The sequence below is a fragment of the Sinocyclocheilus anshuiensis genome, unplaced genomic scaffold, assembly GCF_001515605.1.
Source record: "Sinocyclocheilus anshuiensis isolate Anshui unplaced genomic scaffold, SAMN03320099.WGS_v1.1 scaffold964, whole genome shotgun sequence".
In the NCBI taxonomy this organism is placed as follows: Eukaryota; Metazoa; Chordata; class Actinopteri; order Cypriniformes; family Cyprinidae; genus Sinocyclocheilus; species Sinocyclocheilus anshuiensis.
In genome coordinates this window covers 861,605-889,137 of record NW_015552666.1, presented here as the reverse complement: position 1 = coordinate 889,137, position 27,533 = coordinate 861,605, and the positions used below count along the sequence as shown (strand labels likewise).

Sequence of the window (27,533 nt, the reverse complement as noted above, 5' to 3'; positions counted from 1 at the left end):
GCATACATTCCTTCATTTAGTGAGTGGCCATGTAATAAGCTGGATAATGTATGATCAGCCAGTTATTGTTTGATAAATAGAGAATTATCAAAATATCAAATATGTGATCTGAAATATATTTGGTGGAAAAAAAATTCAGGTTACATTATGGTGAAGATGGATATACTGGAACATAAATTCATTGAAAGTGAAGTGAATACTGACATTACTGGCGTGAATCACCATGAAAATCAATGTGATAATGGATTTTAAATTGTATAGTTCAAAATGAGTACATGCTAAAGTGAAATATACACTGTGGTTGAACACATACACATACAGTAATCAACTCAATGACTATAACTATTACAGAATTTATGTATTACACTCTTAAAAATAAAGGTGCTTCACGATGCCATAGAGGAACCTTTTTGCCCAAATGGTTCCATAAAGACCCTTTAACATCTGAAGAACCTTTCTGTTTCACAAAGGGTTCTTTGTGGTGAAAGAAGGTTCTTCAGATTATAAAAAGGTAAGAAAGAGATGGTTCTTTAAAGAACCTTTGACTGAATGGTTCTTTGTGGAACCAAAAATGGTTCTTCTATAGCATCGCTTGAAGAACCTTTTGAAGCACCTTTATTTTTAAGAGTGTACACATTCATTTATTATCCAAAAATACCTACATTTTGACCTATTGCCAGCTGCAAAATTCAAAGCATGACCCATTTTCAGATTTTATGCATCATTTAGTAAAGAACTCTAACCTAATGACCATTTGTTGAGAAACACGAAAGAACACATGCACAACTCTTAGCAGGTTAATCTCATTCAGAAAATCTCAAATTTATTAGAGTGAAACAGACATTCTCTTTGAGCACATCCCAGCATTAAGATAACATGTACAATCAAGTAAATGACAACATTTCCGTAAACAAGAAAGCCATGGAGGGGACAATATAGATAATTTAGTAGCTTAATATCAAGCTGGGAAAGTTCCTCATTCCTCAACATTCCAAAGCTGAGTCGACATTCCAAATTAAATATGACATTCTCCTCATCTGAAGGCAGTTTAATAAGGTGAAATTACAACTTACAGACAACTGGTCCTGTAAGAAAAGTACAGCTGTAACCCATTCATATTAACAGCCAGTGTCTTACTATACCTGCTCAACTCATTGTATTAAAATACATTCATATAAAAAAAAACATTTAATTAAAATAATTGTATCACACTCTATATATTAATTCCCTTCAAAATATAAAATCATATTAGTATATATCTACACAAAGTGCAACTGTAAATAAAGTGTTATTTCACTGAGGTTAAAAACAACCATATTTTTACCTCTTTCAGTGCAGAAACTACTGTGGGAGTTTTAAAAGTGTGGGGAGGTAGTCTAGAGGAGATGGCTTATTACTTGGACTCGTGACCAGAAAGGGTCTTCATATGAAAACCTGAACAGTCCAGTTTACCCTCAACCCTTGTGCCTTAAATTTGAATGGTGCATCTAAATGGAAATTTCAACCACTCTGTTCTTACAAGTAGGGGAGGGGTGACATTAAAATGGTGGTAAAAACAATCACGACAGAGTTCATACTTATCCATCAGTGTCCCTGGTGACCTAACCATATAGAAGCCTTTTATTGCTTAATATTAACAAGTTTCAATACAACACATGCAATAAAAATAGACAAGTCCGTCTACTGGAAAAGGACCGATTTGGTTCATGGTTGGTCTAATGTAACTGATGGCTATTTATACTGGCACAAAAATAGTTCAAACTGAGGTTATTATTCTGATTGGCAATTTGGCTTAAACACACGTACTTATCGTGGATCTTTGACAATGAACCAACCACACATATATAGTAATATCTACAGCAAGTATATAGCTAAAATAAGAACATTTAAACAACTGTATTATTCTATAAATGAGAACCAGACAATTAACAAAAAAAAATTAAAAAATAAATACATGTACACTACAGCACAGCACAGATGTCTGCTAAAACTCAACTAAACATTAAAAATAACCTGGATTTGGTAGGAGAAAATGTTGCACATATTCACACACACACTGACACACCAATATATCTCACACAGCTATACATAAACCCACATGTGTGAACGCATGTGTGTGAAAAACAGTGGAAAGGAGTGAACTAATATCTGTGTGTTTTTAGCACATGGCTGCTTTTTTAAGTCAGCTGAATTTCAAACAACCGACGCTAAGAACGTAATTTCTTCTTTCTGTGGGGTTACTTCACGGAACCTCCTGCGAAGAGAGAAAAACACACAGATAATAAATAAGATAAACTCAAAACTTTTTAGCAGTTAAAACCCAGTTTGTAATATAATAATTAAAACTTAAAGGAATAATTCACCCAAAAATTAAAATTTGCTTAAAACTTACTCACCCTCAGGCCATCCAAGATGTAGATGAGTTTGTTTCTTCATTAGAACAGATATGGAGAAATGTAGCATTGCTTCACTTTCTTACCAATGGATCAGTTGTAGTGAATGGGTGCCGTCAGAATGAGAGTCCAAACAGCTGATAAAAACATCACAATAATCTACAAGTAGTCCACACTTCACACAATCCACACAAGTAAACGCCAGTTCTTTAATTAACATCTTGTGAAGCATAAATCTGTGTGTTTGTAATGAACAAATTCACCAGTAAGATGTTTTTAACAGTAAACTGTTGCTCCATGGTAAAATATCCTTTATCCATAATATTGTTTTATCCAGTGAAAAAGTCTCATCTGAATCAGGAGAGAAATCTGCTCAGACAAGCACTACTTACAAGTGAAAATAGTCCAAAACAATCCTAAATAAATATGCCAGTGAATTTTGGTATGAGATGACAACAGGGAATGGACTTTTTTTTTTACTGGAGGAAGCATTATTATGGACTTGCACAAACTGGAGTTGTTTGTATTATTTGTGATGTTTTTATCAGCTGTTTTTATCAGCTGCTAAATTTCTTAAAATCTGTCCTGATGAAGAAACAAACCCATCTATAATCAAGAAAAGTAGTAGACACGTGGGTAAGAAAGGGAATTCAGGGAAGTGGAAAAATAACCAACCATTAAAGGATGGAAAGAGCGAGAGTCCTTGCCTTTTTATTTGTGTTTGAGCGTTGTGTGTCCTTGTGATTGGAATTGAGGGATTTCCATACAGTAGTTTTAGACATTTCATCAGATATGTTAATATCAGAGGGATCAGTCCTGGACAACAGGTGGACACAGTCGAGGAGAGGAGGGGTGAAGGCAGGAGAAGGGGAGAAATGGAAAGGTGAGTGTTAGTAAGTACACATTATCAGATACACAGTGGACACTGTGGTGTCTAAGCTTATTTTGAACACCATTGGACAGGGCTCCAGGGTTTGCATTACATCATAGAGCTTCTGATGTGGAGGTCTGCAGCAGAGTGGTACCTGGGGTCTGGGGTTCGAGGTGAGTGTAGAGGTTTGCTCTCCATGGGGATCTTCACTGTGTTTTTGTCTTCTAATTTCTCAGAGTCATCAACCAGCATCTCCTGTGATTCCTGCTACTCATATAAACACATACATACTCCCTCCTTCATTGTTTATGTATTACATGTGACCAAAAATCAATGCAAGTTTAGGTTGATATATTAAATTCAGTTTACATGCATAAATAGCATGATTTGATGGCAAGATTGGGTTAAGGTTGTTCAGGGTGGAAACTAACATCTTACTACAATGTTTACTGCTACTGAAAAAATTGTATTTGTATGTGAAAATAAACATTTTAAATAGTAGTGCAATACACTGTTGTCACATGACTTCATTTTGTTGAATTTTTAGTTGTTTGTGGCCATCCAGAAAAGGAAATAAAATACATTAAATAAATAATAATAAAATAAAAACATCATCAAATTAAATATAAAAGATTTATAAAACCCATTTTCATTTAAGCATTTTGCCTGATGATTTTTTTCATATTATGTTGCATTGTTAATCCAAGTTGGTGTAAAAATGTATCTCAAAAATGAAGCTTTTTTTCCTCAAGAAGGAAAAAAATATGGCTAAAACTACTTTTGGTTCATTTGTTATGCATGAAATGTAATGTTAGGTTGAGCACACTGCATGGTGGGATACAATACTGAATCATTTTGGCAAATGTAGCACAAGTTTTCTGCCCATATAGCAAAATGTACAAATTAAGCACATTATACATACTGCTGTGTTTGCTGTATGACCTTTTTGCTTAATTAAACTCTGCGTATGGATCACAAACCTCCTCTGCCTTTTTGGAATCATCATCCAGCTTCTTCTTCTTATTCTCAGGCATCAGATCATCAAGGTAGCCAAGCTCCCGTTTGGAAAAACAGAAGTCCAGCAGCTTACGGATTAACACTAATGCCAGCACCTACAGGAGATAAACACTTTTGCTACTAATATACTATTACTATATGATTACAATGGCTCTTAAATCAACCTTCATCACTGTACAGTAGAGCATGGCACTAGCTACACCAAGGTCATGGGTTTTATTCCCAGGGATTGCATGAACTGATAAAATGTACTGTACCCCTTAAACTTTTTGGACAAAGTTTTCTGCCAAATGTATAAATGTAAATCTCACAATTTTTCAGACCCTGTGTTCACAAGCAATGTGCAAAAAAATGGAGGCTGTACCAATAAAATTTGCTTTGATTATCAATGAAAAAACATTCACACATATTTTACTGAAATAATATGCATTTCAAATGAATGTTAGCCTTTGAAAGAAGCCTATTTATTACTCAGTCAGACTGATACTGTAAAATACTAGTCTAGTATAGGTATATTTAAAAAAAAAAAATAGTTTTAACACCCCTAACATAAAGTATGTTCTTTGTTTTAGGTCGTACCATCATAGGGAAGATGATTGCAGCAGGGGAAGTTTTGGTGACCCAGAGCAACACAAGGCAGGTAAGCTGGGTCAGAGTGAACAGGTGAACCTTCCTCAGAGGAACATGACGTAGATAAATAAAGTCTGGTTGGTGCTTCGCTGGCATGCCAAACAACTTCAGACGGTCAAAAAACTGAGAAAGACAGGACAGAGATGTTGATGAATGACTTGACGTGTCGGTATGCACATGTATTGTTAGTATCAGACGAATATCTCTACCTGAATGCCTTTCAGAGATGAAACGCCCATATAAAGAAAAACACCATAGAGAACTGGCATGGGAATGAACTGTGAAACAAAAATCAGTCCATTAAGACATTTTGTTATCTAATGCAGTGACATTTATATATATTTTAAGTGTGCCTAATTTAAAAGGAAGAACACAAAAGAAGATATTTTGAAGAATGTTAGTAACGTTAGTAAGCAAACAGTTTCGGGTCCCATTGACTTCCTTATTATAGGCAAAAAATACTATGAAAGTCAATGGGACCTGAAACTGTTCGGTTACCAACATTCTTCAAAATATCTTCTTTTGTGTTCTGAAGAAGAATGTAAGTCATACAGGTTTGTAATGATATGAGGGGCAGTAAATGATAGAATTTTAATCTCTTTAAGAAGGCCCCTGTACATATTATATGACAACCACAGAATTTTTGTAAGTACCTGTAATGCTCCAGTCATGAACACAGAGCAGCCCATGAGTAGAAAAATGAACAAACCAGTCAGTCTCTGTTCTCTAATACCCAGAAATCGAGGCTGCTCTCCGGGGGCAGCGCTTTCAGACTCTAGCTTCAGGCTGTTGACATGGGTAATTGACAGGACGGTTGCTGCAACAAACCAGGGTAACCCCATTATGGAACATACAGCCAGCATCACTCCAACCATCAGAAGATCCAAATGGTACCCGCCGCCTTTCTGTGTAGAGGAAATAGGGCACACACTTACATATGATCAGCGCACACACACACACATCCTCTGTAAAGGCCAATTTAGAAAATAAACATACTAGCAGTTTGTGTTCCTTGCGGTTTATTATGACGGCGGTGATCTGTTGGTCCATGAAGATGAGGATGGTGCAGAGAAGAGCTGGTATTAAGGCAGCCAGCACAGTCCACCATGGGTTTCGGCCGATAGGGTTAATAAACCAACCACGGTCATCACGCGTGGGCTGTAAAACACAACCAGGAGAAAGTAAAAAAACCGACCAAACCCCTGGAAATGTGAGGCAAATGTTAAAAGCTTCACTATGAATCAGAATTTTATATATACTGTATGTTTTACTTAAATAAAACTGCATTCAAAAGTTTGGTGTCAATAAGATTTTTAAAAGTTTTTAAAAGAAGTCTCTTATGCTTACCAAGGCTGCATTTATTTGATAAAAAATACAGTAAAAATAGTAATATTGTAAAATATTATTGCAATTCAAAACTACTATTCTAATATACAGTATATATTAAAATATAATTTATTCCTGTGATGGCAAAGCTGAATTTTCAGCAGACATTACTCCAGTCCTCAGTGTCACACGATTCTTCAGAGATCATTCTAATGTGCTCATTTGCTGCTCAAGAAACATTTCTTATTATTATCAACAGTTGTGCTGCTTACAATTTTTGTGGAAACTGTAATACATTTTCTATTTAATTTTCTCTAAAAACAGAAAGTTCATAGGAACAGCATTTATCTGAAATACAAAAAGTTTTTAGTGTCACTTTTCATCAATTTAGTGTGCCACTGCTCAGTAAAAGTATTAATAGCTATTGAATAATAGTGTAGATTTTTGATAAATGAATCAAATATTTTTAGTGTACACTTTATTGTGATTCATTATGCTTATGTAAGTTAAGATGTGTGTATTTCCCTACATGAATATAAAATAAGGAATGTTCATGACAATTCATTCTAAATTGAGGCATACTTGTTAACTATGGATTAAATATTATTCCAGCTCAATTGTTCATAGATCACTGTCTGCGCACAACGGGTGTATCCAGATTAGCCTGGGGTATAAACTCAATTCCAAGACTCAGCATTGTCTAATCATCTAATCTGTCACTGCAGGGGTGCCACTCTAGCCTTATAATTTGAGAAAACGTGCCTAGAAACAAGACACGAACTAATTGCACAAATACAGGACTGTTTTGGATTATGAGTGGGCACTAAAAAACTTTGAAGATTGAAGCAGTGGATTCATCACTGTAAGGTAAGCTTAGAAAGAACATGATTCACAAGCAGAGCTGTTAGGAAGAACTGGAAAGTTCAAGGCATTTAGGAGAGTACTGACCTACAAAGATGACTCTTTTTTGAAAGAAATATGATTTGATTGGATTTTGCATGTATTTTGGTTTATTTGTAAAATTGTATATTTTATTATGTTAAGAGTTTGCAGTAATATAACAATATTGCATATATAAAAAATACAAGTAAATACAAGAAAATGTCAGTTCTTACGCTGGATATATATTAGCAAAATAACATTTAATTTAGTTGAATGATTATATAATTGAATGACTTTGGCTTGGAATAATATATCATGAAATGCATTTCAGTTATGAATGAAATTAATATACCTCAAATATAAAATGATCCATGAAATATTATGCACACATTGCTTAGATCCATTAAATATTAATTCTGAAATATTAATAATAATAATTCTGAAATATTAATAATAATAATATCAAATTATTCTTGCAAATACTTCGCCATCAGCACAGAGGCAAAAACACATGTTGATCATAACACAAAGGTCAACATGTTGGAAATTATATGAAAAATCCTTCTACTTAGAAATATAATTTACTACAAGGGATACCACTATTTTCTTTTTCTTTTATTTATTGTTTTGATCAATGTGTATTGATCACATTCAAGATTTAAGATTTTAGAAAGCAATTTATCAAATATGATGCATACAGAGTTAAAAACACAAACACAAGTGTGTGCGTTTGTATGCACATTCGTTTATGATCCCTACCTTGAAGTTGCTGGGCACTTGTAATTTTTGGGATGGAACTCCAATTAAATAATCCATCAGGACCATGAGAACAATGGTGAGGAACACAGCAAAATCACTGATCATTGACCTTACCTACATGACAGAAACACACAAATACACACTTTGCATTTATTGTATAGAAAATGACACTGTGTGTGCAAACTGTGTTTGTGAATGTGTATTTTAGCCTCACCCGTGTTGGGAAGTATCTGCTAGTCTTGAACTGTTTCAGGAAGGTAGACAGGAAAAAGGTACTAAAAAACAAGATGGATGACCAGAAGAGCACATCAGGAGTGTAGGGACCATGGTGTCCACACGCCGATCCAATAAACTGCCCCTGGAGATCTAAACACTCCTATTCACAACACACACACACACACACACACACACACACAGAGTTTGGCTCATGTTTAACTGCACTGGCTACCGAGACGCTGACTCAGCTGTGAAAATAGGATTAGCACTAAATGCGATCTGTGTGAGACTACACTGTGAAAAACACAGCACTGCAGTAATGGGACCAGAATTGAAAAACAGGACTTCAACTGTACAGTGTTTGTCATAAGATGTTCTTTTCACTGCTTTACACCAGTCTTTTCACAAACTGGTGTTTATGAAGATGTGAAGTTGTTGAGAAGTTAAAACTGAGATAAATCACATTTAGAGGAGTATTTTCCCAGTAAGACTTACACTGAAAGAAATTAATACTATTTTTGATATATAAAGGGTATATTCAAAATCATCTACACTCACATGAGATTAAGACTGTAGTCATATCAGTGGGGTGTTTTATCACACTGACCAGAATGTTGAAATCACATGACTTAATTTATCTTGGCTACATCTCCACTTTCGGAATAAATTAATAATAGGTAACAAATGTGCCCATGAACAGGGTATTTCCACAATGGCATCAGTAACCAAAAAACTTTTGCTTTTGTGGGGTGATACATCCACACCAGTAGGTGTCAGTATACAGTTTATGACCACTGTTGTATCAGCCAGCTAAACAAAGAATTGCTTTAAAGGCACAATATGTAAGATTTTTTTATTAAAATATCCAAAAACCACTAGAACAGTGTTATATATTTTGCTGACTTGTGTACTTACATTATCCCAAATGTTTCGAAGAATGTTTAAATCCAGAGAAATAAGCTATTTTAACTAGTGACACGGACCGTGTCCATAGTGTCATTTTGTCGCCTGCCAATGACGTCATAACCCCTCGATTTCCGGTTTTGTTTTGTAGAAAACATGTAAAAACCAAAGACGCTTTAATATGTTGTGCGTTTTATTAGACAGGTGCCGACCGCACAAAGTAGCATAATAACAGAACTTTCAAATGTATCTAGTATGATAAAACAGCGCTGCTTTCCCCCCACCCACATACGCACGACCGGAAGGAGCGGAAGCTGTGGTCGACTGTGGCATAATAAAAGCTCTGCTGCTTTCGAGCTGTGTGTCGCGCTCGTTCAGCGGCCTCGTTTCGCTTCGACGGCTTTCAGTCTCACCCTGCTTCATTCTACTACATTAATAAATCATTAGCTCATCCATGAACATGATTTCTGCCCGAGTCCCATCGGATTGCATCGGCTGTGGGGATGAAGACTACAACTCCCATGATTCCACACTCAGTCGCTGGCGTCATTTGTTTGTCACCTTTGTCTATTTGTTTATTTTGAATACGTGCCCTCTAGCAGCGAAAATTACATATTGTGCCTTTAAGTGCACATTTAAGGTTAGACCATGTAAGAATGTTTCCGTTTCCAGTGGTTTTCTAAGATTGTGGGAGGATGTGGGAGGCTGAAGTACCAATACAGTGAAGTTGCTCCATGGCACTGCAGAGGCTGTGATGTTCCTCTGATTCCACAGTTCTAGTGTTTTATTACTGGGGTTATCAGGCTCTGCACACCAACAGCTGATGGCACACAATACAATGTGTTAAAATTTGTTTTTCGGAAAACAATTATTCAGAAAAGGCCTTTGCTCGTCATTTGATCTAATTTATGTCTAGGAGAAACAACTGATGAAGATTATTGTTTACTGACTTCCAACTTAATCAGCAGGTGCATAGGCATCTGTGTATGTGAGTTTATACTTACTAGGCCAGTGTCAGTTTGTCTAGATCGGCATGTCTGTTGATTGGGTACAGTTCTCCAAGATGGAAAAGTTTCTCTAGTGCTTCGTAAATGAAGATAAGACATATCAGTGCAGCAAACGCTTCCTCTGTGAAACGTGTAATGTAACAGACCAAGGAGCTGGCATCCGTTGCCACAAGAATCAGACACAGGAAAGCAGTCCACAGACCAATACAAGTGCGCAGGGATAGGTACGAGAGATCGTAGTCTCTAAAGGGACAGAAATGGACAGGAGAGAGACAATATAGTGAGTTAAGATCTGATTATATATGAAATATTTTGCAGATTTATTGCACAATATAAGAAGTAAGGCTAAATCAGTAAATGAATACTAAATTGATACAGACGATATATATTAAATATATATTCTACATTCCATGAAAATAACTGTATTTATTTGAATGAGAATGCTAGATTTATTTGCTAGATTTTTAAAAATATTTTAATAAATAATAATCATAATAATACTTGGTATACAATTAAAGAATTGTTATGTATCAAATGTATCATATACATAACCAATGACAATTTATTTTGGGTGAGAAAGTGAATAATTAGTTAATGATTAAATATATTAAGATTAATACTTGGTCTGGTCTGTACTGACTTGCAGAACTTGAAGAGAATCTTTTCAAACACGAGGACAGGTCCAGTGCTGCCAAGTATAGTAAGTGGCTGTCCAGCGAACAGAGAGTATGCTACTCCAGTCATAGATGCTCCTAAAAGAGACTCAATGGCACTCTGACACACACATAAATACACATGACTGCTGTGTTTTGCATTACAAACATATTTTTATGTGACTTTGCCTAATAGACCACACAGAAACAAAACTGTGTGTGTTTGCGTACTTACAATGCGTCCTTCTGTAGCCTCTCCCAGAAGTCCTCCAAACGTGATAACAGGTGACATACAGGCACAGTACAGAAACAGAAAAGAAGCTACACACTGCAAATTCAGACCGTCTTTAAAATCACTCAAATAAAATGGAACTTTTCTTTTCACATCCAGAATCAGTCCTCCAAACAGCCTATAGAGAGAGTGAAGAGACATAGAGAGAGCTAAATTTCCATTGATTTCAAATGTTTTCATACTGAGCTAATAACATTTCTATCCCCTAAACCTCTAACCTGTCAAATTGAAGACATTATTCAGTATGTTTACTAGGCTATTTTCCTCATGAGGACTGTTTTTGGCTCCTCGCAAAGAAGATGATTTCAGGTTTTAATATCCTATTGAGGATATTTGGCCTTGCACAATGTTGTTAAAACTTGACCACACACCTTCCTGTTCTTTGTAGCTCTGGTCCATGGTGTTCTCCATGCTGCTCTTCCTCAACAGGAACAGCTGTTCCATTCGGCACTCCTGGCATCTTTCTTTTCTCCTACTCCGAGACAGGAATAGATAAATTACAACAAATCAATCACTTCAGTCACACTTGTTGGTTTTTCCCATACCTGTGATGGGACACTTTTAGGAGGTTCTATGCGTATAGAAGGGTCCCATTCTCCTGGAGGCAAAACTGTCACTTGATCCAGAAACTCATCTATACCGGCCAACAAATCACTTCTGTCCTTGGCCTTATATGCAACATCGTGGAAAATCTAAATAATGGAAGAATAAAATGATATTAAATAAAATAAAGAAATTAAAATATATTAAAGAAAGAAATTTGCTTGAAAATTTTTTTTTTGTTTAATTTATTCTACAAAAGGTATTTCTGAAAATAGAAAGAGCTGAAAATGTAAATATAAAGGTTAATGCATTAATATCCATTGAGATAATAATATGCATTGACCTCATCGGTCATGATGGTGGCCATGGAGCGACCGATCTCATGGTACTGTTGGGCTTTTCCATCAGGACCAAGCAAAATGAACAAGAATCTGCAGAGTAAAAATAGATTTTGATCATTCTGTTACAGTGAATTTATCAGCTCCATATATGGATTGACAAACAAACACTTACCTAGTGGGAATGGGAACTTCAGTGAGCCCCGTGAGCAGTACAGCAGGAGACAGGCGAACAAATGCAACGATGGACCTTTCTAAAAAGTCCAGCTCCCCAACCAGCACATTGGAAGCTTCTGCTCCAGTGGGGATCTTCTTCATGAAATGTGTGTCCACCTAGAGAGAGAGAAGATCATAGCAGTGCTATTTATGTATTATTTATATACTATTATAGTATTTATTAATATTTTGAATTAGCTTTTTCCGTTTTTATTTTAATTTTTAAGTTTTAGTAATTTTGTTATGTGCCTTAGTCACATTATTTTATTACTTTTTTTTTTTTTTTTTACATTTTTAATTAGCTTTAGTTTATTATTGTTTCAGTTTTGGTTTTATTAATTTAATACTTCTAAACTTAAACATATTTCAGTTAGTTGCCAATATTTCTCATTTTCATTTACATTTTGTACATTTTACAAGTTTCTCATCTAATATTTATATTTTATTTTATTTCAACTTTATTTTAATTATAATATTTATATAAATAAATCATCTAGAAATCTACTTGTGGTTATTCCAGTCACTAACTCCAGCTGTTCATTTAGATCAGGGTGAATAGATAAGAGGAACAGCAGGTACAGTGGGTACGGAAAGTATTCAGACCCCCTTAAATTTTTCACTCTTTGTTATATTGCCTGTCCACCAACGTTTACCATCCAACCTGACAGAACTGGAGAGGATCTGCAAGGAGGAATGGCAGAGGATCCCCAAATCCAGGTGTGAAAAACTTGTTGCATCTTTCCCAAAAAGACTCTTGACTGTATTAGATCAAAAGGGTGCTTCTACTAAATACTGAGCAAAGGGTCTGAATACTTAGGACCATGTGATATTTCAGTTTTTCTTTTTTAATAAATCTGCAAAAATGTCAACGATTCTGTGTTTTTATGTCAATATGGGGTGCTGTGTGTACATTAATGAGGAAAAAAAATTAACTTAAATGATTTTAGCAAATGGCTGCAATATAACAAAGAGTGAAAAATTTAAGGGGGTCTGAATACTTTCCGTACCCACTGTATGTAATCTGATTGGGGCCATCCTTACTGTCACTCTAAATGGCTGACATCTACCTCATTACAGTGAATTTCCTGTTTCCTGATCATTAGCATAATATTAAACAAACAAGCTGCAGTACCTCTAAAGATCACCAGATGACAGTGCTTGTTTGTCTGTGTGAGTGCTTTTGTCCCAGATGTTCTTGGTAATGATACATTGCCTGCCTCCAGTGAGCAGTCAAGAAATTAATTAGAAATAAACTGATTGAACCTGTTTGGTTTAATGGGTTATCTTGCTCAGTACTATCTTTCCTCTATTGTATTACACTATTACCTTTTTTTTAAATCCATTTTTCTATATCTGTTTTCTCTGAAAACTGGATGTAGGAGAGATTTTTGCATAATTTTTTGATTGTGTACAATAACTTTGTGCCTACATTTTTTATTTTTTGCTTTAATTTATTTTGAAGCCAGAATGTTACATACAGTATACATCACAAACATTAGTGATATTGTGTCAATTTTAGAGTAAAATAAATGTTTGTTTAATTTCAACAAACTTGTGATGTTCTTCTTGATGTTGTGGTTCTAGTACCTTGGTGAGATCCATCTGGCTATTATCCGGTGCTCCATTCTTTATATCTGGGTTTGTAGGTGGAGGCTGGGGAGAAGTAGCAGGACCTGAGAGATACAATTAAATATGATAAATATCTAAACATCCTACAATATCCACATCATACACAGTATAGTACCAAAATAAAGGTGTATGTATATGTATATTACTAATGTACTAATATATTTTATTAGAATTAAGTAAATTATTTGAAAGTATAACCATACAACTTAAATATTAGGTATTAGTATGAGACTAATATGGTAGAATCACTTATCAGCCAAGTTATATCCACTCCATCTGCAACCATGAGTATGCAAACCCAGTAAACCAGTTAATTTTCATATTATACCCACAAGGATACCACTCAGGATGTGATGTAATCTGTAAAACCCTTTATGGAGCATAACACTCCAGCCAAAGAAATTATGTCAATAATACATGACCAGAAGTAGTCCAACTTCAAAAGAATGATTTAGACAACTTTACTGACTGAATTAGGAAATTCTGTTTACAGAATAATTCAGAAAAAAGAGATTTGCATTTCTCCTTTGATATCTATCGGAACAATCGCCCCATAGATTTACATTGTCAATGTATTACTGTAAACACAACATTATTTAGTTATATCCACAGGGCTTAAGTTGTATTCCAATAATACTTCTTTATGATGCACATTTCTGTCAGGACCACTATCGTCAAAGATGATTGACAATTAGCATACAGTTTGGATTGGCGGTATGGTTCCGTTCTGGGCAAGAACTCCCTGCGCATCCATGCAGCCTAGCATGGATGAGAGCAGGGAGAGCAGCGATAACCCCCCAGGGTAAACAGAACAGAACCAACATAAATGTACTGCAGATATCGTTAAAGTTCAATAATGTTATGTACACATTTTAGAATTAGTCTGATTCAAAGGAGAATCAGAAGGCTGAATCCTGACTGACAGAAGAGGAGTTGGGGATGGAGGAGGGTAATTAGCTATTGAGCAATGCGAAAACTGCTGATACTACTGTGGGACCTTATATATGAATACTTAGGTGTCGTATTCCCATAGGTTGATGGGGATCAGCTGAGAGTCAGCTGATGCGAGCTTGACTAACGTGACCTGCCAGAACTAACGCTACGCTTGATGTAAAATGCAGTGCAGTTTAGCTCACCCGCCTTGTCCATATGATGAGGTTCACTCTGTCTCCTGCCTGAGTCAGTGAGGGATTTGACCATTGGCAGCAGGTTGTTCCTCTTCTTGTCACTCTGGTGGTGATGCCTCTTCAGAAGTGCCTCTCGAACCTTCATTCTCACACTGTCATCCAGTTCATGAGCTGCCTCCTGATGGTCAAGCACCAAATCTACACACAACAAATTATATATATACACACATGTGAATACAAACCAAATACAATCAACTTTTGAAAGACAATCATGTATAATTTAAAGGGACAATGTCCTTTTTGTTGTTTTTTTTATTTGCATGATTAAACTGTATGATGATGATGGTCAACTTCATATTTAGGACTGAATATGTTATATTCCAGCATGCTAAACAATGCAATACTTTCTCAGCGTCTAACTTTCTCTTTTTCTTTAAAACCTCCCACAGTTCCAGTCGGAGCTGATGCAGCACTGTTAATCTGCATCACTCACTCTTTCCCTCCCTTCCAACCTTTACAGCATAATCTCCCTTGGTCTCCCTGTCCTTCTATTTCTCCAGAAATTAATCATGTTCTTACCACTGCTGCAACACTGATCATAACAGTTATGCCTCGACAAGACACAGGCTACATTGTGAGTCTATTAGACTGTGGCAATGGCTGATAGCTGATAGTCATTGATCAATACATTTCAAATTAAACAATGTATTTGAGTTGTTAAGCACAAATGGCATGAATTATGTATAAAAACTTGCAGGGTTGTAACCAGCATAGATGTAGGGTGACCATATGTCCTCTTTTTCCCTGACCTGGCCGGGATTTTTAAATTGTTTTGGCTTTGTTTTCCTATTGAGGTGCTCTCTACAGTCCTCATAAGTAATATATGAGTATTTGTTTTATACATGCGTAATTGTGCCACTAGTGGCCACCAAACAGAATTGCAATAATTACTATAGTTTCCAAACAGGTAGCCCTCGGCCAAACTCATGCTACTGGACATTTTGAGCCACTCAAATATACACAATTTTGAAAGAACAGCCACAACTCTTTGAAAAGTCAACCTACAAATGGCGTTCTTATAGTTGTCTCTTCACATTAAAGGAGATTTTAACACTGAAAAAATGACACGCTTCACCGTTAAGTGCATTTTTAATCTAAACGTTTCCTTCCTACTCTTTAAGGTGACATGTGCTGCTGGCAGCTGTGCCACTTGTTTCTCAAACTAAGTATTCATGGGTGTTTGGTATTAGTTTTTGCATGTGTCTATCACCAACATGAGTGGGAGGAGTGGGAGATTACAGTATGTTTGAGGTTACAGGTGGGCCTAATAAACTAAAGGATCTGAACACACACTTGCCACACTGCTGTACTATTCCCCACTAAAGACATGTACATTTTTTAATGTTAAAATTTGTCCTTTCACAGATAAACATGTAGAGTGCCATACACATTGAGTTCTGACTGACCTGCAATTTCCTCAATGCAGCTGGCCTTCATGTCCAAAAGGACAGTTCCATTAATGATACAGCTCCGTAGCTCAAACAGACTATGGAGAGACAGTGTAGCTACGTACGGCTTACTCCACCTTTCCCCTCCATCTTCCACGTCCTCCTCAAACTTCAACCACCTGAGAAGTATTAAAGAACAATGAGAGTCAAATAGACAGACACTCACTTCAACTCTCAAAAGGCAACAGAGGGTTGTTTGATAACCAAGAAGTTTTAAACTGGGATCTGGGGGCCGCAAGGGAGTACTAGTGGGTCTGTGGAAAAGTTTAGAGAAAAACAGTGTAAAAAATGTAAAAATAAAGTAAATAAAATAGAAATAAATAATAACAAGTACGATTAACTAAATAAATACAAATAGATTTCCTTTTATTTATAACAAATGTTAAAATAAATATTTTTAAATAAATAACTAAATGATAATACATATAACAGAACAGTACTATAGTGAGTAGGAAAAACATAGTAATGTAACATAACAAATATTTGACTAAATATTTTCCCAAAAATATTGTACACATTAAACATTTTTACAGAATAAATTGGGTCATTGCAAGAAAAAACATCTGTGTTTTGCACAAGAATGATCATATTTGGCAGTCCGTGGCATCTAAAAGATTCAAAACCCGAGTTACATTTTGGCACTGAACATAATGTTGCAGGACATATGAATACCTAGCAGTTTCCTTCCACTCTGCGTCTTTGCCATCTTTAACACAGATTTCATCAAGTTCTGTGAAGAGGTCATGTGCTGCATGCTCCTCATCCTCTTCAGTGCCCAGAATAAACTGAACCCTCTGAGATGGAGTATCTGAGAAAGAGATATGAAGAATGAGAGACACAGAGAATATGATATTTGAAAAATTAATTTTCACAGTGAGGGAGGAAGTAGAAGAAGGAAGCACAGTAAACAAAAGTCTCATCCGAGCAATTTTCAGTGTTTGTTATCATAAATCTGAGTTTATGTTTTTATGTTTTGTGGGCTCAAGGGCACCAGGTCCAAAGAGTACTTTTTTTTTGCAGGAATGTATCGCCCATGAATAACATTCAGGCCCAAACAACATACAAAGTAGGCCTATTTCATTTGCATGTATGTATGTATGTATTTACTTATTTATAACCTTTGAGAGATTGTTTTGGAGGAAAGAATATGCAACCATATATTATACATATATGTATATGTAAGAGTAACGTCCAATATCATTGTATAGTACTTTTCACCTTTTGTATCGCTGTGCTTGTTTGTATTTGCACATTCCAGATAGTCTTTAAGTAATGTTAGTAAAGTAGTCATTTTACATTTGATACCAAAGCTCAGAAGCCTGTGTCAAAAAAAACAAAAACAAAAAACAGACACATTTCACAGTGAAGCACTACATGGGAGCTTGATTCTTTTTTTTTTGCCAAAACAGACATGATCTATGATGTTCAAATCTTTGTTCGCCTGAGAACCATATGACTGCTTCAGTATTTGGATCAAAAGGAGCAAACATTAGTGCAGTTTTCCTTACTCTAATACATTTTTAACAATAAATACCCTAATTTATTTATGAATCCCAATGTTCATTTGGCTATGAGAAGCCACAGCTGGGGCATGGTTAAAATAAACAGATTGTAGATTTTATTTATTTATTATAATTATTTTAGCGCCAATACACAGAAATGAATGAATCACTTCAACTCTCACTTTTATTTCTTAAAAATACATTTTAATATTATTTTGACCACAAAGATGGCCTAGGCCCTACACCCTGTTGAAAAGCTTTGAGTGTCTCTCTCTGCAGGTTAAGCCAGTAGGTGGCGACAAATTAATGTCTTTTTCATTCAAAAACAGTGAATCATTCAGGAAAATAACGATATGAATGAGTCATTAAATTCACAAAACCGAATAGTTCAAAACACCAATTCATCCAATAGCGTGTGGGCGTGCTTGGAGACGCCCAACGGTACATTTCCGTCAGGGGAGCAGTAATAGATAAAATAACTGTGAATATTGTGTCTAAACTGTAAGTTACTCATTTTTTTACTACCTTATTTCTCACTTAATTGTTTTATAATAGCAATATGACATGATTACAGCTGTTGCGTTATATATGCAATGTACTTATTTGAATGTGGCGCTTTCGCGAGGGTTAATTTTGAATCCTAACGTTAGATATAATTTTCCAGATTCAACTTCCAGTGAATGAACTTACAAGCGTTGCTCGACTTGTTACTGTTGTTGTCGTTCTCACCGTGTGATGTTGCGGTACTTTCTGTGTTCATGTCTTCTTGAGCTACAGTTCCAGCCCGCGTCCTCTCAGCTCTCCTGCGGTGTTTGGAACTGTGTGGCCGGTGATGACGATGAGACTGTCTGCCCATGGGCATCCGCACACCCACAAACAGAGTCCTGTGACCTGAGAGAAAAGATAGATGGTGAGATTCACTGTGATTTTCCAGTTAATATGACTGTATTGACCTGTTGGCTGTATCACATGAATGGCTGAGTATGTGTTGTGGATGCATACTAACCCTCTAGCTCTTCTTTCTCATAATGGATATTCAGAACTGAGCTGGTGCCACCATGGTCCACCACAGCTTCCTCATCAGGCCTCTGTAAGACACGTTTTACTTGTTTTAATGAGAGTGTAAATAAGTACATACAGTACCATAGTCTTACTAACTCTAAACAATTTTTTCCCCATCAAAACAGTGTTGTTTATTAATTTTTTTCTATTTGGGGATGTCACACAACTAATGACATATTTTTTTATCCCCTCAACCTAATACTCAAAAAAGTGTTTAATTTTCACATATTATTTAAGATATTATTTACTATGTGTTCGCCTGTTTCATGGTAATTTTACTATGAGGTTTCACTATATTTGTGGGGACATTTGGTCCCCAATAGTAAACACATCTCAACATACACACAATGAATTCAGACTTGAGTTCAACTTCATTTCAAATGAAGGTGCTGTCTCAGATGATGAATGTGTGTTAGGGAAAGACAGACTAATGAAAGACAGACTTATGAGTTATTATAAGGCCTGGGCATGAATAAGCTGACATTTACTGTTGTTCTAAGCAGCGGATGCTTTCTTATCAAGCTTTAAAGGGTAAAATCATAATTTTTAGCACTTAAGGAAATAAATACAGTGCATAAATATAATATTTGTTAAGATTTTTTTTTTGCATAGTCATAATTTGTTGGTTTACACCTCCATTTTTCACTCTCTGACCCTGTTAATTAAGGTGCTGTTTAAAACACATAGGTTTTTGCTGCTTAGCTTAATTTCTGAAAGTTACTACCTTTTCACAGCGTGTCATAGGACTCATAATAAAAAAAATTGTAATCAAAAGATTAAGAAAAATTAGTTTTTTTTTCATCATTTGACCTATCTGCTTAATCTCTAATTGCGGTAAGTCAAAAGAATCACCTAAAAATATTACCAAATTAAAACAATATACTTTGCATATTTTTCATCAAATATAAAAAGTACACTAGTTAGTATTGACATTTTTCTTTAGACCATACATATTTTATTTAGCACATGAACTGCTTGACCCTGCAAACCTGTTAGACACAATATAGTACATATTGCATGATCCTGGGCAGTTTAGTTATGAATGTATGCAAAATAGATGCACAGTGGCACATAATCCATTAAATACGTTAAATCAAAGTTGCATGAATAAGATCTTACCTGACTTTGTGGTTGCCTGTGAATAAAGGTACTGTAACCCCCTACCCCAAACAGTTAGAGATCACTGATATTTATTAGGCTTCCTTCACTTCCTTCTTTACATGTGTGTGTGTGTGTGTGTGTGTGATATCCCACTGGGATGCTGCTTCTTTCCATGAAAAAGATGATTCATCAATGTGTTTGCACAGCTTTATTCTGCAGGAACACAAGCCTAAATCCTGTTGGAACATTTTCTGCATAAAAAAATACAGCCAAACGGAAGGCACAAATATTCTCACAGACTTTAAAGTACAGTACAATAACAATAGATTCAAGAAAATCTTTCTCAAATCAACCCATTGGTTTTAAAATGATCTATATTCACTGTTGTGCAAATGATGCTCTGTTGTGTTTTTTGCTTGAGGCTTATGTGTATATTTGATCGATGAGGTATTGATTGACAGTCATAGTGTGGATCAGCATTGAGGTCATGCATTACATTGTGTGTTACAACAAAAGCACCAGTAGCTTTCCACTATGACAGCATCCGCCTTGTTTCCAACATCCCACTTACATATAATTATGGTTAAGGCAACTTATCAAGGTCCACCAGAACTACAGTTATTACAGGCTTAAGAACAATTGCTTAAAATGATGCCAAGTTTCATAGCTTCTCTAATCGTTAGACCACCGACTGTGATTTCATTGTTACTTTAGCTTGCATTTCCAGGTAATAAATGTTACATGGCTGCAATGCAAAATCACTATAATTATACCTCACTTTTGAATGATTACTGTTTTGTTTTGAGGTTTTCAATGAAATGGATCCATGTTATACAGTCATACCCTCTGCTTTCCCTTTGAAGAATGAGTGCATGCATGAATACAAGAAAAACGGTATTTTGCAAAGGGGGACCCATTAGTTAAAAAGCCCTTAAGTACTGTTACTCATTTAATAAGAATATTTGTTCCCAGATGTATTGCACTGCATGACAATAGGATGGGATGGTAGGACTTGCCAGAGTACAGACGTCATTGTATAGATTGGTTAGAAGGGTTCGACTATTTTAAACCTGTCATACTGTTTAAAAAAAAAAAGTAATGTTTTTGGTAGGACTCTTAAAGCATGACACATGCATGCAACTGCTAGTCATTTGTCTTAATGTTTACAACTGTAGCGTTAGTGCTTTAAAGGGTATTATTTAAAAAAAATAGTAGAAATATATTTGAAGTTGACTAGATAAACTATCAACCTCACTAATCGAATTGTTGGTTTTTGAACAATTACTTACTAATTACTTGCTTGTTTTATTTAGTAATTTATGTAATCATTACTTAAGTGACAGTTTTAAACACAAGACAACCATACAATCTATCTAGTTATTGTCATTAAAACACTTACCCAGGGGGAAGGAGAAAATAGTCATAGAGCTAATCAGGTGAACAAGTTGATTAATTTTTCATTATCGGCTCTATGCTGCTGTTGTCCTACTCCTCTCAATCTCCTTGTCTTTCTCCCTTTATTGGTCTGACATGAGCACATACCTTTAATTAAAATAATAACAAAACACTTGAGCTGACTAGACTGCTCCTGTGTCACCTAGGTACTCGTTTGTGTGTACAGTATCTGTGTGTGTCACTCACAAAGATTTTCCACTCACAAAAAATGGCTTCTTCTTACCTCTCCTTATCCCCAGGCAACATTTCCGCAGTCCCTGATCAAAAACGCATACACACAAGACAAGTCTATATTGTATGCAAACCTTAACTGCGATTTTATTTTTCTTAATTGTTACTTTTTCTATATTGCAGTTATGAGCTGCAAGATGGAAAAGTCAGAAATAAATTTCTCATAATTATGACTTTATTTCTCAGAATTTTGACTTTATAGCCCACAGTGTGCCTTGATATCAAATACAACTTTATTTCTCACAATTGCAAATTTACGCTACCAAAAGTTTGGGGTCAGTATAATGTTTTTAAAGAAGCTAATACTTTTATTCAGCAAGGATGCACAGTATGACAGTACTGTGCATAATGACAGTAAAGACATTTATAATATTACAATTAACAAAAAATTATAATTTTCCACAAAAACATGGTTCAAAATAATTTAATATTAATTAAATTAATTTAATAGTATTAATTAATTTAATAGTAAACAGTTATTTTATTGTATTAATATTTAACTACTGTTGCACAGTATTTTTGATTAAATAAATGCATTCTTGTTGAGAATAAGAGATTTCTTTCAAATACAGTACATTAAAATTCTTTCTGGCCCCAAACTATAGTAGTGTATATCTTTATTTCTCACAATGTAACTGTAAGGCCCACTTTATTTCTTATTTCTTATTGTATCTCACAATTACCAATGTTTTATTTTTTGCTCTGAGCAAGAAATTGTCAAATTAATAAATAAATTAGATGGTTTAGATGGAGATCACTACCAGTGTGTGCTTTGCACACTCAGTGTCAGTTTGGCTGCCAGTACATCAGTATTGCCCTTTTGCCTTCAAAGGTCACATAGGCAATTTTCTTGCCCTTCCTCCTCTTTCTTGCTTGCTCTCTAGCACATTTCTGTGACAGTTCTGTTAGTAATCTTGACACAGAGCACTACCTCTGCCACTTCCAGATGATCCAGTCTGCCTGAACAGATACAGTGACACATGCACACACACACACACACACACAGGCATGCACAAACCATAAAATCATTTGAACTCTGAAGTGAATGCTTTTATGTTGTTATTCATAGAGTGTATGTTATCGATTACTGTTCATTTTTCAATAAACCACTAAAAGCATCATTTTGGGAGAGATGGTCAACCCACTGCAGTATTCAGACTTGGAATAAAGAATTGTGGTTAGAGAAAGAGTTGAAGTACTACCTGTTACTCTTGGCAGAATGACTCATTCACTATTCATTGCCACCTCACCCGTTCTATCACAATGGCATCATAGCCTTCATGAGGTGCATATTTAAAATAAAAAATAAGGATCGGTTTGCATAGTACCTTAAGTGCATTTGTATTAACGTGTGTGACAACTTTTTTACTTTCAAAACGCACAATGTTTTCTTTAAAAAAAAAAAGCAAATAACAAAGACATTTTTGGTTCCCTGTTTTTGTTGTGTATGCTTGTGTTTGTATGCTTTAGTGTGGGTGTGTGAGTACTTGTTCATGCAGCAGTAATAAAAAATACCATGGTATTACCATGTTTTTGGACATGATACCATGTTAATTGTTAATAATATATTTTGGCATGTCAAAGGTAATACCATGGTATTCTTTTAAGTTTTGAAAAAGCCTTTGAAAAAACAGATTGGAGATTAGAGTGTGATACCATCACTATCATAGAGTTTCAGCAATATGTTTTTGTAATGGCGTCATTATTTTTTTTTTGGCACATTACATTTGTATTCATTAGTCTTGTAAATATTTCCATTATACTGCTATAAGTTTGAATCTTACAATTTATAGTTTATACATAACCATATTAAAGATGCTATAATTCTTATTATTATACTTTATATTATTATATATTCTATATACTGCAATTACAGAAGGTGAAACTATTATCATGCATTTGTGTTATAAATTAATAATATTAACCCTACACAAAGACTGTCTTTTATTGGCTAACTATTTTGAATGGATGTGTGCAGAGTACCTTATGTAACTATTCATGCTCTCTGAAACCTGTTTCAAAATGACAGTCAGAAAAAAGTGAAAGGCATGAAAAGAGCACAGCATCAGACAGATAGTGATAACAAAATGAAGAACATTATGACTCCCTAAGCCAGAACACTGTTGATGTTTTTCTTACATGCAATTAATATAAAGGCCCTGAATAGAATGAGATATGAAAATATATTTCAAACCATTTTCCACAGATGTACAATAAAATGTATATTATCTTTGCAAAATGGGCAATGTTTATTGAATATGAACATGATCTTTTTAGTAATTTAGCTTATCAGTGCTCAACACAAAAAATGTTTTAAAACTCTTATAAATATAAATAAATGATAAATATTTGATCAGAATGATCTTGTAAATGTATTAAATGAAACCTCTCAGGATCATCCTAGATAGAGAGAGATAGTATTTGACTACAAAACAACCAAGGTATGAAATTAAATCTGGGTTAAAATGACAAGTTTCCGGTGCCATTAATGTAATGGACATATTGAGCCAAGACAGATGTGTGGGAAAGGGAGGCAGACAGTTCTGTGGTTCCCTCACATTCACTCTCTCTACTGAGAGTCTATATAAACACACATTTCTCAACAAATGGAAAAACTATTGATTGGTTTCTCTGACAAAGAGAGGCTTTACACATGCCTTTTCTCTCCACAGTCACTATCCAGAGGATGATAAAGTTTTCTCATATATGTTCAGAAGTACCTATACTCTATTTAATTCTCATAATGTTTTTTATAGATAGTGAATCCCTCAAGCAGAAATTTTAAACAGAATAATTCACCCAAAAATTAAAATGTTGTCAAAGTAATTAATATGACTTGAGTGCTATACTGTATAATATATTCCAAATATTTTTGTTCTAATTTTAAGTCAAAATCTTGACTATCACTGTATTCCTTCATAATCTTGACTATCACTGTAACTTCCCTTGGCGCATTCATGAATGCACAATTCATGAACAAATGTTCTTTTGAGTCGGATCTTATCAATGAATCAGTTTATCCATTGAATGACTTGTTCATGGAGTGGATTGATCTGGTTCTCCAGTTTACTCAATGATCTAGCTGTAGTTGTTAACAACCCATTTGAGTGGAAAATAATCAGTGAATAATGACTGTTCGGTCTGTTTGTCACTCACACAAAGCCATTGCATGGATTCAGAAAACTTCAAACATTTGGATGGCTTTTATGAGATTTTTGCATTTTTTTTTAGCTTTACATGAATAGTTTAAGATGTCGATAAGTTTGTTTCTTCATTTGAACAGATTTGGAGAAATGTAGCATTACATCACTTACTCACAAATGGATCCCCTACAGTGAATGGGTGCCGTCAGAATGAGCGTCCAAACGGCTGTTAAAAACATTACACAGTAATCACAAATAATCCACACAAATCTAGTCCATCAGTTAAGGTCTTATGAACCGAAAATATGTTTGTAAGAAACAAATAAATAATTAAGGCATTTTAATGTTAACTTTCATTCATAAATTCATGATAACACTTCCAGTGAAGAAGTCCATTCAGTTGTCCTCTCACATCAAAATCTACAAACATATTTGTTTTGGACTGTTTTCACTTGTAAACAGTGAGTGATCTGTATGTATTTCTCTCCTGATTCAGATGAGATTACTTTTTCACTAGAGAAAGCAATATTATGAGGACTTGTATTTAAGACGGAAGGAACCGTTTAAGTTAAAAACATCTTACTGATGGATTTGTTTATTACAAACATGCAGCTTTTTACTTCACAATACAATAATTGGACTGGAATCATGTGGATTAATTGTTGATTATTGTGATGTTTTTATCAGCTGTTTGAACTCTCGTTCTGATGGCACCCATTCACTGCAGAGGATCCATTGATAAACAAGTGATGAAATGCTAAATTTCTCTAAATCTGTTCACATGAAGAAACAAATTCATCTGCATCTTGGATGGCCATTTCTGGATCATTTTTGGGTGAGCTATTCCTTTAAAGCTCAAGTTCACTTTAAAACCGTTAGTTGTAATGACCAAGAGTCACCAGACTGTTATTAATAATTTCTCCTTTTGTGTTCACAGATGAAATAAAGTCAAGATAGGTCAACGACAAGAGGGTGAGTAGAAGATTTTTTTTTTTTATTGGGTGAATTAATCCTTTCATAGCCTTAATGACAGGAAGCAGTAGCTACTCAAAAGAGCCAGGAGTCAGGTTTCCTACTAACATGTCAAATGATAAGCTACAAGCATTTTACACTAGCAATCAGCGTTTACTTTGGCGCTGAAAAACTGCACCAATAGCGCTGTTGCAGTCTAAAGACGGACCCTCAGTAAGAGAGGATGGCGTCAAGGTCATTTGAGGGTAACGGTGTACACTGACAGTACGCGCTCCCCAAAGGAAGCCATATTTTGCACAATAATCCTATTGATACAACACAATCAAATGCTAAAAGCTTTCATTTCCAAACCAATTCATGGCGTAACGGGCACCCTCTTGCAGCATTAGTATAATAGCCTAGATAGTAAATTACACATTATGCGCTATTTCTCAAAATCATTATCTCGCGCTAAACCCATTACAAAACGACAATGCGGATTCCTCTGCAAGAACGCCCATCAGCCTAGACAAGACACTGCTATACCGGCAAGCATGCAGTCAGTGACGCGGATAATAAACGAATGATGCGAGCTGTTGTCCCTGGCAATGGGAATACGGCTGCTGCACGTGCCTGTAACACTGCAATAATACACATCCATGCGCGGAGCACAAATTAAGGTAATAAAGCATAATAATCTGTTTGAGTCGCAGGCATTTAAGAAATAGGAACGGTCCGCTTTTAACGGTATGCAATTATAGACCGAAAGTGCAACGTCGATAAGATATTTTGTGGCAATGGGGGCGAGAGGGAACACACAGTACTATTGATCCCTGCACTAATGGGGCGCCCGGATGTGTTTGTATTACATTCGAGAATTTTAAAATCTTATATAGAGATTTAAGATTGTCACTCATATGGTGATTTATGACATAATATGGCATATTACAGGCTGTTTCCTACAGCAGATGTCCAATTCTAAGTTACTAGAGGAATAAAAACGAATAAACAGACTTATCAGCTAATGCAATAAACACATACGTACGCATCGTTTTAACTACCTGATAGCTCAGCATGCTCTCCTGGTCGCTGTTTTCGGCAGGCATGGTTAACTCCGTTTTAAAGCAGTCAAAGGTGCGTCGATTGCAGCTTCCACAGAAAGACGCGGATCAGATTAGCAGTTCCTATAGAGAAACTCCAGATCACTTGATGCATACACGGTTAGAGCGGGAGGCATGAAGTACTCTTGGTCCTGTATCAAACTAACATTGAGATCTACACGCGCATTCGCCCTGTCTATACTTAAATGCTGTTGTTAGGCGCGCGCGCTCTCCAGGACATGGAAAGAGGTACTGACTGTGGCAGCATCATATGTCGTCCAGCCAATCAGAGAGCTCGAAACGAGACTGTTGCTGAAGCTGTAATTCGATTGATGCGGTTTTGCACCTATAAAGGAAAGTGCCAGAAATAGTTTAGAGGTTCTGCAAATCATGAGAGCGAAAATAATGTGAATAACATCTCAAGTGTTGTCTGCATAAGGTCATGTTGTATATTGATACGCTAAGTACTACAGTTATTAGAGAAAAATCATGATAGTGACTAAGTAAACTACTTTCAAAGCCACACATGCTGTAATTGATTAGTGAACAGCGGTTTTATTTTTGTGATAAGTGAATAAACGTCATTATCAAGCTACTCGCTGAAATTTCATTTAGTTCAGTTATTTTTGCGCTACAAATATGTCTACATATACGTAAATAATTTATATTGCTTATTTA

At 35.5% G+C, this 27,533-nt stretch overlaps 2 protein-coding genes across 5 annotated transcripts in view; one reads left to right on the top strand and one right to left on the bottom strand.

The window, feature by feature from the left end:
* Nucleotides 1–1,214: 1,214 nt before the first annotated feature.
* On the bottom strand, nt 1,215–27,092 carry LOC107667363 (electroneutral sodium bicarbonate exchanger 1-like). 2 transcript variants are annotated; one of them, XM_016458997.1, is made up of 25 exons: nt 26,817–27,092; nt 18,819–18,900; nt 18,542–18,703; nt 16,983–17,118; nt 16,269–16,429; nt 14,812–15,000; nt 13,634–13,719; nt 12,006–12,163; nt 11,836–11,923; nt 11,495–11,641; nt 11,321–11,421; nt 10,893–11,067; nt 10,645–10,778; nt 10,002–10,247; nt 9,712–9,817; nt 8,093–8,254; nt 7,879–7,992; nt 5,908–6,069; nt 5,565–5,816; nt 5,121–5,189; nt 4,861–5,034; nt 4,245–4,376; nt 3,419–3,531; nt 3,101–3,209; nt 1,215–2,254 (listed from the first exon to the last, which is right to left on the bottom strand). In XM_016458997.1, the coding sequence occupies exons 1-25, from the start codon at nt 26,859–26,861 to the stop codon at nt 2,243–2,245; spliced, it is 3,315 nt and encodes a 1,104-aa protein (XP_016314483.1). In that variant the 5' UTR covers nt 26,862–27,092; the 3' UTR covers nt 1,215–2,242. The 2 variants fall into 2 exon arrangements, with proteins under 2 accessions (XP_016314483.1, XP_016314484.1); XM_016458998.1 differs by lacking the exon at nt 3,101–3,209.
* LOC107667364 (tubulin monoglycylase TTLL3-like) overlaps nt 6,889–27,533 on the top strand; it is a 33,036-nt gene continuing 12,391 nt past the window's right edge. Inside the window, exons 1-3 of one of the 3 annotated variants that reach the window (XM_016458999.1) lie at nt 18,640–18,722; nt 18,853–18,902; nt 25,742–25,776. The gene's annotated coding sequence lies outside the window, so the exon portion shown is untranslated. Of the gene's footprint in view, nt 7,105–18,639; nt 18,723–18,852; nt 18,903–25,741; nt 25,777–27,533 lie in introns of those variants that run through there. The other 2 variants (XM_016459001.1, XM_016459002.1) reach the window with 2 other exon arrangements.

What these genes read in the sequence shown, in the direction of transcription:
- LOC107667363 (XM_016458997.1), bottom strand. Translation starts at nt 26,861, where the DNA reads ATGCCTGCCGAAAACAGCGACCAGGAGAGCATGCTGAGCTATCAG. An exon ending in AGGCTACAGAAGGACGCATT is followed by an intron (nt 10,779 to 10,892) that starts GTAAGTACGCAA and finishes TGTGTGTGTCAG; the next exon opens with AGTGCCATTGAGTCTCTTTT. An exon ending in GCAAGGAACACAAACTGCTA is followed by an intron (nt 5,817 to 5,907) that starts GTATGTTTATTT and finishes TCCTCTACACAG; the next exon opens with AAAGGCGGCGGGTACCATTT.